The following is a 13,893-nucleotide window of genomic DNA, read 5'->3' as shown; positions in this document are numbered from 1 at the left end:
TATACCACCCCTAACTCTAACCCAACCCTAACTCTAAACAGGGCCATCACATGTGAGTGTTGATAGGTGGATAATAAGCTCAATATATGCCAAATGGGTGAATGAAGTGAAAGAAGTAACTGTGACACCTGTTCTGTTCTGTTTTTGTGCTCGATAGCCTGAAAGGAGTTTCATGGGGTAATGTTGAATCTCTCTCTCTCTCTCTCTCTCTCTCTCTCTCTCTCTCTCTCCAGGGTCCTGAAGCACTCTGTGGACGCCACGTTTGAGGACCAGGGTCCGAGCCCGGGCTACCGGATAGAGGTCTCCATCTTTTACGTGGTGTACTTTGTCGTCTTCCCCTTCTTCTTCGTCAACATCTTCGTGGCCCTCATCATCATCACCTTTCAGGAGCAGGGAGACAAGGCGATGTCTGAGTGCAGCCTGGAGAAGAATGAGGTAGAGTTTGACAAACATTGCACTATCTACCGCTATTATTATACTGCACTGTCTCAGCCAACTGGCCCCAGGGTACGAGAGCTAGATTTGGGGATTCTGCGTAGGGATCCTAATAAATAAACGATAAATTGACTGAAATTCTGCTGATCTCGGGTTCAAGTTCCGATAGTTACTCTCTGTCCAGTTGTTTTTTCAGAAACTTGGTTGTGCAGAACTTTGGATTTATTCAAGTCATTTCTCCAATTTTGATTGTGTTTTAGCTTCACTTTTGGCATTAAATAAAAGCCTATGCTAATTGACTAAATATAAATGGATTCTACTTGAAGCGAGGTTAGGCAATAGACCAGAGCCGGAGTCAACTAGATTTTGAATGAAAAAGAGAACGGAAAAATCAAATCCCTCCCTTCAGATCTCCACCCAAAGCCACTCCCCCAAAACCCCTTTCTAGCTTGCTAGTTTTAGCAATAGGTCTGCCATGCTTCATGGAAGACCCTGGTTATGCACAATGAGAACCCGGGCAGAGTGCTCACAGGTAACGGGTAGGTAGGAAGAAAGACAGGGAGGCCATCAAAACCTTTCATTTATTGAATAGGTTCAATAAATGTGCTTATTACATGCCTGCATTGGCCTTAGATAGCGGATTTCTATTTGATTAATTAATTGCCGTCAGGGATGTTAAGACAATTTCAACAAATAAGACACAAATTTCTTCTTAAACAAATCACCTGCATCACTTAACCGTTAACCACTTTGATGAATCTGTCTGCTATTCTAAATGCACAAATGTATCCCCCTGAATGACTCCCCTGCTTCCCTTGTCACAGAGGGCCTGCATCGACTTTGCCATCAACGCCAAGCCGCTGACGCGCTACATGCCCCAGAACACGCACTCCTTCCAGTACCGCATGTGGAAGTTTGTGGTGTCGCCGCCGTTCGAGTACTCCATCATGATCATGATCGCCCTGAACACCGTGGTGCTCATGATGAAGGTACACCTCCCGTCCACACACGGCTCCAACTCCGTCTCAAGATAAAACACGCGGGGCTTTTCAATCATGCATAGCGCCGACTGCCCGGGAGGTTTTATTTAGCAGCTGCTGAAGGTCCTGACCAGGCAAAGCTCTGTGACACCTCGGTGAAATAAATAAGAGATGTGTTCTCATCCATCTTTAACGCACGACGCTGCCGGCAGCAAAAGAGAGCTTCATTTTGACTGACAAGGATGCCATTAACATCACAAGGATTGGGCTTGGTGAAATAATGATGAAATGGAATCAATCCGTCTTCTCCTGTGCCTCTAGTTAGCATCTGCTATACAATATTTTATTGCCAACAGTTTGCACTTTATAGTGTGTCTGCTTATTTTAAAACTTCTTTATTGTGTATATTATCTTTATCTTTTATTACACTTTTTGTTTGTTACCTGTTGCACAGATGCCTGAAAGCATTTCAAAGCCATTCATGACTTCTACCTTTTATTTTAATACCCATATGACAAATACACTTGAAACCAGTTCCATGGAGCTCCTCCGTTCTACGAGGCCATGCTGAAGAACCTCAACATCGTCTTCACCGCCCTCTTCTCAATGGAATGTATCCTCAAAATCATCGCCTTCGGCCCATTGGTCAGTCCCGTCTCAGAGATGAATTATTCAACATGGTTGAATTAGATGCAGTATGTAAGGGGGTCGTTTTGAAACTGAAGGAATTATTTTATGCAATGTCTAAATCTGCTACTACGAGCTAATGCTATTGACGCCTGCGTCAAGCTGTGTAGGTTGCTAAATGTGTATTCTCTAAGTTTCTCCATTTTCTGTATGGGTACTTCGTGTACATTCTTTAATGTGTGTAATGTACTTTAATTTGAACTGATCAAATGTAAGAGGCACAAATCACAGGCTACGCAGATACTTATTTGCTGATTGGTTCAAATTGATGCAAAGTGATGTAACTCATTGGAGGATGAGTGACATCTCATGTTTCCATCTCACCACCAGAGATGCCGCTGGTCCTGCAGTGAATCAGATCTGTTTGTATTCTTTAACTATAATGACGTTTTTTGGTTTCATTGTAGTTTGTTGTTGTTTGTTTTCCCGCCCAACCCAGAACTACCTGAAGGACGCCTGGAACATTTTCGACTTTGTGACGGTCCTTGGCAGCATCACAGACATCCTGGTCACAGAAATCAACGTGCGAGACACCCCTGAACGCAACACACGAACATCAATGCATTCCAACCCCTGCACCCTACCCCGGGGGGGCTACACTGAGCCAGGAGGCGTCGCGTCGTGCTGCATTGTATTGAGTCGCGTCGCATGCGTCGCTTCGCATATTGTCGCGTTTCCTTTACGACCTGCTTCACAGGACACGTAACAGTGTCTCATCAGGAGCAAGAGGAGCGTATAGGAGGAATAGAATAGAAAACTTTGAGTGCCCAGCTATATATGTTTATTAATGTTGTGTCGAACAATCATGCAAGTGGATAACGCATGCAGTACATATTTAGTCATTTAACGGGCTAACCAAACTTCCAACCAAATTCCTCCGTGGTCCTTCTATAAAGAATGTCTGGGGTCAAGGACCTCACTGTATATCTCCACCTAGACTATCAACGGCACCTCGTCCATGATCACAAATCTAAACGGATGTGAGGATGTGAATTATCAAGAGGTGCATTGTCTGCGGAGGGTCACAGGCTTGTAGTTATATTGGGGGGCTATATAACGACGAGTTGTTTGATTGGATATGATATGGGGGTGCATCATGATCCCTATGGTGGGATCATGATGCAGTATGCAACTACCATTTTATGCATTATTGAATTAGTTGACACACAAATATATGTGCTTTCTTTGAAAACACAAAGTTTATTCATAGAGGCACGTGTCGACGGGGGTAAAGATAGAATTGAAGTCTTTTTCAGCTTTTTGCTGCAGCTCTGCTAAAAAATAAATGATAATTTGGTGTAGCAGCTCTCAGCGATTAAAGTGGGAGCATTTCCTTACATATCAGCGCAAGGCTACGTGACGCGACGCTTGCGTACCCAGTCTAGCAAGGGGGATGCAAACACGAACACATCACAACCCAACTTATGCAGCTAATGAAGATTAATTAATCACAACCCCACTAATGCATCTCATAAACTTGAACACATAACAACTCCACTGATTCTTCCAACAAACATGAGCGCATCACAACCCCACTAATGCATCTTATGAACGTGAATTCATCACACAAACATGAATTGTCATTGGTCGGGGAGAAAAAGCTTGGTACAGCCAGCCTCAAATGCAATTTGCAGTGCAGCTAACTGTGTTATATGTTAAATGGTTTAATTCATGTTAGCGATGTGACGTGTGCATGTTGTCAGCCTGCGATCACCGTGCCATTTGACCGTTGCTGTTATGTTGCCTCTCCTGTCCTGTTCCTCCTCATTCTCTCAATGTCTCTCTGTCTCCCTCTACTCTGTCTCGCGCTCTGTCGGTGGGTGTCTCTTTGTATCTTCTTCTGCCCCAATGCCGTCCCCATAGACCACGGTGAGTGAATTTCCATCTCACTCCAGTGTGTTTTGGTGTGTTTCTCTCTCTCCCTCTCTCGGTCTGACAGTGTGTTGTTATGTTCTCTCTCCCCTCAGGATCGGCTGTTGAACCTGAGCTTCCTGCGGTTGTTCCGGGCGGCTCGGCTCATCAAGCTGCTGAGACAGGGTTACACCATCAGGATCCTGCTGTGGACCTTTGTCCAGTCCTTCAAGGTATACACACACACACACACACACACACACACACACACACACCACACACACACACCACACACACCACAACACACACACACACACACACACACACACACACACACACACACACACACACTAACACAAACACACACACACTAAAACAAACACACACAAACGCGTATCTGCGTCGCATGCAAACACACAAATTCCCCTTAGTGTACCATGGTGTCTGACTTCTACACATACACCACAAACCCACTGCAGTATCACGAAATAAGGAGGTGATCGTATTTTATGATAGTAAAAAAAAAATAGTAAACTTCTTTGTCCTCTTCCTCTAAAGGCGCTGCCCTACGTATGTCTGCTGATCGCCATGCTCTTCTTCATCTACGCCATCATCGGCATGCAGGTCAGAGAGCTCACGTATTATCACTCCCCATAAACTCACACAACAGGATTGACAGATCTGAACTTGATTCACTGATGTCATTCTGATCCACTGATGTTAAGTTGATTTGCTGATATCAAGAAGATTCACTAATATCATGTCTATTCGCTGATATCATGCTGCTTCATACACTCGCGAAACCAGCCTTGGCCTTGGCTACGAACAAAATTGGCCAATCGCCAAATCAGCTTGAAAATAATATTTACACTCCCGAGACGAAAACCTTTGACTTTAACTTAGAACAGATAGACTCTCTCACAAATTCACTTTATGAAGCTGTGTGTGTGTGTGTGTGCGTGTGCGTGTGCGTGTGTGTGTGTGTGTAGGTGTTCGGGAACATTGATCTCAACGAGGACACGGCCATAAATCACCACAATAACTTCCGCACCTTCCTGCAAGCCCTCATGCTGCTGTTCAGGTAAGACATCATCAGGAACATCACCAGACACACTGACTGACACATACACTGACACATCAACTGACACGACACATCACAGGGCTCAACACCAAAATAACTTCATGGGACACATCGCATGACACTAAAAACTAAAATTACATAGACAGAAAAATCACAGAAAACACATCAGACACGACAGTCACATCACCAAAAAACACACATCACCTACACTACCAGACACATCATCCAAAAAACATCACCCGACACACTACCAGACACATCACCAAACACCTCCCCAAAAACAAGTGTGTGTGAGGCATCTTGTTCTACCTTTCTGCTGGGAGTCGAACATCATAACCACCTTGCCTCTTATTGAAAGCTGCAGTTTAAACATTCTACCCAGGTAGTCAGACCAATGTTGAGCTCCCGATATCCGCCTGTGCCTAAGTGTAGTTTATCATTCTCTGTGTATCAGCGAGTTGTCCTTTATCCGTCTGTCCGTCCAAACAGGAGCGCCACGGGAGAGGCCTGGCATGAGATCATGCTGTCGTGTCTGAGTCGGCGGGCGTGTGACCCGGGGTCAGGGAACATAGCCAAGGAGTGTGGCAGCGACTTCGCCTACTTCTACTTTGTCTCCTTCATCTTCCTCTGCTCCTTCCTGGTCAGAAACAACACCATCCACACTAACTACAGTCAGAAAACAGCACCGTCCACGACTAACTACAGTCGAAACAAACACCGTCCAAAGTTTTTATAAAAAAAAAAAAAAAAAAAAAAAAAAAGCATACTCAGTCAGACAGTCAATACTATCACAGCTAACTTAAACAGTCAGAAACAACACCATCCACACTAACTACAGTCAGAAAACAACACTTTCCACACAAACTACAGTCACAAACAATACTATCCACACTAACTAAAGTCAGAAACAACACCATCCACACTAACTACAGTCAGAAAACAACACTGTCCAAACAAACTAGTCAGAAACAACACCATCCACACTAACATAGACACGAAAAACAACACCGTCCACACTAACTACAGTCAGAAACAACACCGTTCACACTAACTACAGTCAGAAACAACACTATCCACACTAACTAAAGTCAGAAAACAACACCGTTCACAAAGGAGCTATCAGTCAACAACACCGTTCACACTAACTACAGTCGGAAACAACACCGTCCACACTAACTACAGTCAGAAACAACACCGTTCACACTTACTACAGTCACAAACAACACCATATATACACTATGTACCGTCTAAATCCAACTGTGTATGTAGATGCTGAACCTGTTTGTGGCGGTCATCATGGACAACTTTGAGTACCTGACCAGAGACTCGTCTAAAAAAAAAAAAAAAAACAACATCCTGGGACCGTGCAATCACCTGGACGAGTTTATCAGGGTTTGGGCCGAGTACGACCCCGCTGCCTGGTACGTTACGCCAGCCTCCCGAGGCTGGACTAAACTGTCCGAGACCACCCTTTAAAATCGTAGCGACAGTCATATTCCCGTTCATACATTCGTAAAACAGTTACAATACTCAGAGAACAGTACTTACAGTCTGATAGCAGTTCCTACAGTCTGTATACGCAATGTCAATAGGTACCTTCTTCACCTTCAAATACTAAACGTATAAACTATACATTCTGATGTATTTTTTCCACAAACACTCACTTACCTTGATGGATGTCTATGAAATGTGTGTACATCTCCACAAGTCGGTCTTAGATCTCCATGACCCCAATATAACAGGTGTCTCTCTTTTTACCACTGAACGTTCTTCTCTAACCATGTCACTACTGGTACAATGAAACACTTTGAACAGCATTTTCAACCAGTTGTTCAGTGCCTCTGGACCAACTGTTTGTTGTTGTTTGTTGTTTTTTAATGCAGTGCTGAAACATTTTATGTTCATGTGTTTGCTTGTTGTCGTTTGTTTTTACAGCGGGCGGATTTCCTATAAGGATATGTACAATTTATTGCGCATTATATCGCCCCCTCTTGGCTTAGGGAAGAACTGCCCTAATAGGGTAGCATACAAGGTTTGCAACCTACACCAGCCACCTCCGTCACCTAGGGTGCTTTGTGTACTTCTCAATGGCTGTGCACCAATGAACGAGCACCCGCACCCCTGTCAGACTGACTGGCCTCGGTCAATGAGGCTGGATCAGAAACAAAGCTTTCAAGGCCATTGATCCCCAACCTCGCATCTCTCGTAAGCTGCTCACTTGAAGTGCCGTCAAATGGACTACATGTAGGATTATACTTGCATAAGTCAATTAAAATTGCCAATATATGAACAGGTTGTGTAGAACAACCTGTCGGCAGATTTATATTGTATTTGAACCTGGATGGTTTTGCCGGGCATAAAATAGGAAGTAACTTCCAATCGCAATCCTAGGTGCCCTAAATAAGAGCTAGCTCTAGCCAGTTTGTATAATTCTGTAGTTAGCTGCCGAAAAAATGGACCCATTACACATTTCAAGCTCAAGAAGGCTGCGGTCCGCTGACAGACTAAGTGGTCAGTCATGAGAAGGAATATCGGATTCTTACCCGTAGTCCCTTTAAAAACATCGGTGTATCTCTAAATGAGATGCTTTCAAGCGTACGTTTTTAAAAGAAAGGATCTGATCGGGAGTCGGTTGGGGATAGGCCACTGAAAGCTTTGTCGCTGTGGATCCGGCAGAACGAAACATCCAGGGATGTCGGCTGGCATGTCCCCGAGAGCAGACATCCCGATCCTCCTCACCCATCACCCCTACAGAACCCACCCCTCCACCACCCTCTGATCTGGGGTTGGGCCATATCAGAACCACACCAACTTACTACACAACCTCCCCACCACTTCCTGTCCTCCCCCCCCCCCCCCCCCCCCCCGCCCCTCCCCCCATGTCATCTCCAGACCAGCTCACCATCTCTGTGTTTCCTCCCAGGGATCCTGAGTGAACCATTCCTCCCCACCCCACCACCTCTGGGCTCCAGCCCTGCAGCAGTGGTGGAGGCTGGCGATTGCATCTCCGTCACATGTCACCGTCGGAAATCTAACGCCAGATTTCTGTCTTTTTTATTGTTTCCATGTCTCTTCCTCCATCCTTTTTGTCCTCCTTCTCCAACCCCCCCATGCGTCTGTGTTGGGTCCCTGTGTGTGTCTTCATCTTGGCTGCCCCCTGACCCCGTGAAGTGGGCGTATCAAGTACCTTGATATGTATCAGATGCTGCTCCACATGTCCCCGCCCTTAGGTTTGGGAAAGAAATGCCCGCCAAGAGTCGCGTACAAGGTAGATCCACCTCTTCTTCCAAAACCTCACCCCCTCCTAACCCAACCTCACCCGTTACCGGCTGGCCGTCCCCCCCCCCCCCCCACGCCCCCCCCCCCGCCTCTCTCCTCTCCTGTGATCCACAACCCACATCGCCATTGGCCTGAGCTTTGGCCAGTTGTCTGTGCTCTGCAGTGCAGTGTTCCCCGGATCTCACTGTTTGATATTGCTTTTTTTTTCTTAATATTACTGTAATCTAATTTTACACCTGTGCCCAGTTGTTGGGCATTGCCTGCTTCGTGTTCTGAAAGCTCAGTTGGTTAGGTACTGCGCCTATAATTTACAATAACTTTTTTAGAATGTTTTGATATCGGCTTGGAAAAGTCTCTCTTTAGGACAACTTTAGTGGCCCTTAGAGCACAAATGACCAGCGCCCCCTTGGAACATAAGCATTACTGCACAGCTATGCTGCTAGTGGGTAATTCAGCAAACAGTAGTTAACACAAAACATCAATGGATAACATTACAATGGAAAACAAGATGGAATGCACAAAAGTTGACACTATATTTGAAATAACAAGCCATAATATAATAACTGCTTACTTTACTTAAGAACATTTATAATAATATATATATTTATTTTCTATAAACATAAATGTGTATTTTTGAAGAGAATCCCACGTAATAGCTGCAGTACCCATGCACACCACCGGTGATACATGTACCACAGGTTGAAAAACACTGCTCTAAATCCTGTTGCCTAGTTATTGGTTTGATTTGGTGGTGCTGTCCGAGTTAGCTTAATGTGTAGCTTATATGTTGCTTTCCTGTTCTACAAACACCAGTCTGTCTCTGCTATTCACCCCCAGCCATAGTGTTTTCTTTCATCTCCTCTGTCAAACCAATGTTAGATTTGCTCCTGCGTGCTTTATGTGGGCTTGCGTTTGTTTTTTGTCTGCGGGCCTGGGAGTTGTTTGTTTGTTTGTGTCCGTATGTGTCAGGGCTGCACAATAGTCACACATTGTATTCCAATTTAGATTTCCTCAGAATAAATAACAATACATGACAATACTATAGTACATCTTTCAATCATTATTATTAATTTACTAATTATATTGATGTTAATACAAATAAATGAAAGAACATTTAGAAATCAAACATGAACAATTAATAACATTTCGTCCACTATAGTGCCATCAACTAACCGGCTTTCAATCCATAATCAAGAATACCGTCAGTGTGAACGTTTTGATAAATTGTGCAGCTCTTATTGTTCTATGGTTGACTGCGGGCCAGCGCGTCCCTGTGTGGGTTTGTGTTTGGTTGGCGCCTTCCACACTGTCTCCTGTTCTGCGTCACTCTGCACCGCACCGTGTCGCCAGATGCCCTGTCGAGTGGTTCCATGCCGGGCGGAGCTCAACTCCCACAGGGTACCGTGCATGCCGGCATGCGGCCGGGTCATTAGAATGCCTGGACACCGCTGGGTGTCGCCTATTGGTAGTGGTCCACATAGACGCCCGTTCCAAGGCCCGTGCCTTGGCCGGCAAACAGAGTGGAGCTCCAGGGCCGGTTCGAGGCATCGCCATGGTTATGCGTCTCGCCTTCTTCTTCTTCTTCTTCTTCTTCTTCTTCTTCTTCTTCTTCTTCTTCTTCTTCTTCTTCTTCTTCTTCATTCCTCTTCTTCTCTCTTCTTCTTCTTCTTCTTCTTCTTCTTCTTCTTCTTCTTCTTCTTCTTCTTCTTCTTCTTCTTCTTCTTCTTCTTCTTCTTCTTCTTCTTCTTCCACTCTGTTTCGGCCTAGCCTTGGTTTGGTGCACTCTTGACTTGCGTTGTGCTTTGTCGCATACTCGGCCGCTAGCGGTGACGTCACTGTGTGGTCTGTCTCCTCATGCTTGCTGAGAAGGCTTTTTGTGTGCTGAACTGAATCCTATAAACACCCACCCGGCCATCCACCCAACTTCCACCCTGTTATCCTGATTGCTTTGAATTGGAAATGCAATTGTTAAAATGCATGACCGGTTCTACAGTTTGAGTTTGAGTTTTATGAAAACCAAGACACAAAGTGAGACATCACTTTCCAACAGCACACTCATTTAAATACCTCAGTGAGGTTTGCCGGCGCTGGGTCTAACCTCTAACCTCTACTCCTCCACCAACCACCCCCACCAACGCCACGGCTCCTCCTGCTCCTCCACCCGCACCACCTCCTCCTCCTCCTCCTCCTCTTCCTCAGCGCCTGGTGAAGATGAACATGCCCATCGCTGACGACAACACAGTGCACTTCACCTCCACGCTGATGGCGCTGATCCGCACCGCCTTGGAGATCAAGCTTTCCTCAGGTCAGAGGTCGTGTGGTGGTGATGTCACACACCAGGCAGAGCAGCTGGGGGTTGTGACGTCGTGTGGTGTGTGTATAACGCAGCAAGACAATGCGTTGAACTGTAAACATCACCATGAATTGAAATTAGAAGGAGCCAAATCTTTTGCTCATTCCGACCGTGATTCACTGATGAATCTGGAATTGACTGGCCCTCTGCTCGTTTGTTCAATTGCAGTCCAAATGAACACCTGACATTCACCCGATAACCTGACTGAATCATGTATCCCCTCTTCATCATGAAGAGCCTCGAGCTGGCGCCCCTGGCTAGCATGTCAATGTGCCACGATTCAATCAAACCGAAAAAGAACCTAACCACATGACCCCCATGTTCTGTTCTTTGCCAATTACCTGTTTCACTTGTTTGTTTGGTTCTTCGCTATTTTACCCAGAAGCATAGCTCCTCAGAGATGTCACAACACAGTAAACACAGGTATAACTCTGTACGCTAATTATAGATAGCCAACGCTCCAGGCAAAGCTGTATGAATACACAAAGCACTAGTTCTGTGGATGCTCATTAAGCTACAAATAAAATCCAATTTAGTCATTTCAGGACAAATCCGGCGTTGACCCAGATATTACACCCTGAAACAATCGAAAAGCGGCCCCCACCAAGTTCGGTTACATCCTGCTATTGTATTTTGTCTCAGGATAATGGAATTTAAAACTGTAGTTATCTCGATCTAAATATCCCCTTGTGCAGATGGGTTCCGAACCTTGCGCCCTGTGTTCTGAGCTGGTTGCAGTGTGTTTTCAAGGTCCCATTTGGACTCATTAGGACATTTCTGTGCGTGTTCCTCAGCTCATATGGCTTAATCACCCCCCCCTCTATCCCCCAGCTTTACCAACGGAATGAGAGCATTTTAATGAGCATCTCTCATTTGTGCCGCATTGGGCCTGGTGCTCGCTCGCTCGATGTGTCTATCTCTTTCATATCTGGTGTTCTCTCTCTCTCTCTCTCTCTCTCTCTCTCTCTCTGCTTCTGCCTCTCTCCTCTTCGGCTCTCCTCTTTCTCTCATCTCTCTCTCTCAGCTTTCTATCTCTTCTCGTCTCATTCTCTCCTCATCTTCTCTTCTCTCTCTCTCTCTCTCTCTCTCTCTCTCTCTTTCTCTCTCTCTTCTCTCTCTCTGTCTCTCTTCTCTCTCTCTCTTTTCTCTCTCTCTCTTCTCTCTCTCTCTCTCTCTCTCTCTCTCTCTCTCTCTCTCTCTCTCTCTCTCTCTCTCTCTCTCTCTCATATTTCTGGATAACTGGTAGAGCACGGTATTGACTACCATGGGTTCGACTACAGTGGGGTCATGTTAAGGACCAATGTTTAGCGTACATGCACTACTCATATCGTAAGGTGCTTTAGGAGTACAGCATCTGTTAACGTCATAACTGTAATGCCCCGTCGCTGCTCAGCGGGGTGTCGAACTGACGTGGAAGGAAAATACTAACTGCTAAGAAGCCCAATTACTTTTGACCCAATTACGATTGCCATTTGGCAGGGCCCCTGTTGGCAGGTCTCTGTTACACATCCGCCAAAAGGCTTGCATGTATGTATTTAGATCATATCATAAATCATAACGTCCAAGCCTATGGGCCTCCTAACCCACCCCCCCCCCCCCCCCGCTCACAATACACTGCTTTGGAGATTTCCCAGCTTTCCTGTCTGGGATTTATAAGGTACAAGTCATCTTATCTTTGGGAAAATGGTTTGATGAGTGACAGGACAGGATAGTAACAGTGGTGTTTGTGTACCAGCAGGCATGGTGGCCCAGCGTATGAGTGATGCAGAGCTGAAGAAGGAGCTCTCCACCGTTTGGTCCAGCCTGTCCCATAAGACAATGGATCTGCTGGTCACTCCTCACAAACGTAAGCGCCCCAGCTCGGGTACCAGCCGACCCGCCACCCTGCCATCACCCAGCTCCCACCCAGTCCCCCCTCCAGCTCCCGGAGAGGCCTCAGTCTCCCCCCAGCTGCCAGCCCCAGTGTCTGTCTGTCTGTCTGTCTGTCTGTCTGTCTGTCTGTCTGTCTGTCTGTCTGTCTGTCCTGTCTGTCTGTCTGTCTGTCTGTCTGTCTGTCTGTCTGTCTGTCTGTCTGTCTGTCTGTCTGTCTGTCTGTGTGTGTCTGCGTTGTGTGTGTCTGTGTCTCCTTGGAGCGGAAGGTAAGTGTCTGCTGCCATCTTGTGTCACAAATGGCCAACTGTCTTATAATGCATTGTCCATTGAATCTAGTTTCGATATGTGTCTCTGCTCCTCACGCTCGACATGCTAATGAGATGAAAGTTAAATGATGAGTCAGCACTTCCATTCACTTGTTCTCTCCCTCCTCTCTTTTCCTCTTGGGAAATCTTTTGTTATCCTTCCCGTCATGGATTTTCCCTCCTCTCTTTGCTCTCCAATCTGCTCGACCGTCTCTCAATTCTTTTCTTGGCTCCCCTCTCTTCCTTTGTTCTCTTACCGTCATCTTGCTTTGTTTTGCATAATCTTCTTTTCCGTTCTCATCTCACTCCGCTTTTGTTTCTCCTACTTCCCTTAATTCTCCCCCCCTCCTCTCCTCCTCCCCCTCTCATCTCCTATCCCCTCTCCTCTCATCTCCTCTCTCCTCTCCCCTCCTCGATTCTCTCCTCTCCTCACCCCACCTCACCCTTCCTCCCCTTTCTCCTCACCCCACCTCACCCTTCCTCCCCTTTCTCCTCACCCTTCCTCCCTTTCCTCCTCACCCCACCTCACCCTTCCTTGTCTCCTCCCATCTCCTCCCCTCATCTCATGTCCCCCTGCCATTTCCACCTCCCTCCTTCCCTCCCCTCCTCTTCTCTCCCCTCAGCCAATGAGCTGACAGTGGGAAGGTGTACGCAGCTCTGATGATCTTTGACTACTACAAGCAGAACCGAGCGCGTCGGCAACAGCAGCTACTGCAGAATACCACTGGCTCGGTATAACACACACGCACACACACACACGCACGCGCACGCACGCACGCGCGCGCACAAACATACAGGCAAGAGCACACACACAAAAATACAGGCAAGAGCACACACACACAGGCAAGAGCACACACCCACAAACACACACACACACGCACACACACACACACACACACACACACACACACACACCACACACACCACACACACACACACACACACACACACACACCACACACACACACACACACACACACACACACAAACTGTAGATGAATGCACGATAGAGGCCTGCACATACATGCAAGTTTGAGCTCATGCGCCCAT

The 13,893-nt window shown here is 46.3% G+C and overlaps 1 protein-coding gene across 1 annotated transcript in view; it reads left to right on the top strand.

Moving 5' to 3' along the window:
- The window catches only part of cacna1ba (calcium channel, voltage-dependent, N type, alpha 1B subunit, a), a 91,897-nt gene that overhangs the window by 66,151 nt on the left and 11,853 nt on the right, over positions 1-13,893 (top strand). The window contains 15 exon segments of the mRNA XM_056592383.1: positions 234-435; positions 1,260-1,424; positions 1,950-2,060; positions 2,542-2,625; positions 3,966-3,971; positions 4,070-4,186; positions 4,512-4,577; positions 4,943-5,034; positions 5,524-5,674; positions 6,304-6,455; positions 8,206-8,302; positions 10,513-10,618; positions 12,405-12,512; positions 13,467-13,478; positions 13,481-13,575. Of these exon segments, the coding sequence (XP_056448358.1) occupies positions 234-435; positions 1,260-1,424; positions 1,950-2,060; positions 2,542-2,625; positions 3,966-3,971; positions 4,070-4,186; positions 4,512-4,577; positions 4,943-5,034; positions 5,524-5,674; positions 6,304-6,455; positions 8,206-8,302; positions 10,513-10,618; positions 12,405-12,512; positions 13,467-13,478; positions 13,481-13,575 (1,564 nt within the window).

Source organism: Gadus chalcogrammus, chromosome 6 (assembly GCF_026213295.1).
Source record: "Gadus chalcogrammus isolate NIFS_2021 chromosome 6, NIFS_Gcha_1.0, whole genome shotgun sequence".
NCBI lineage: Eukaryota > Metazoa > Chordata > Actinopteri > Gadiformes > Gadidae > Gadus > Gadus chalcogrammus.
Note: the sequence above shows the minus strand (reverse complement) of the source record. Positions and strands in the feature narration are given on the sequence as shown.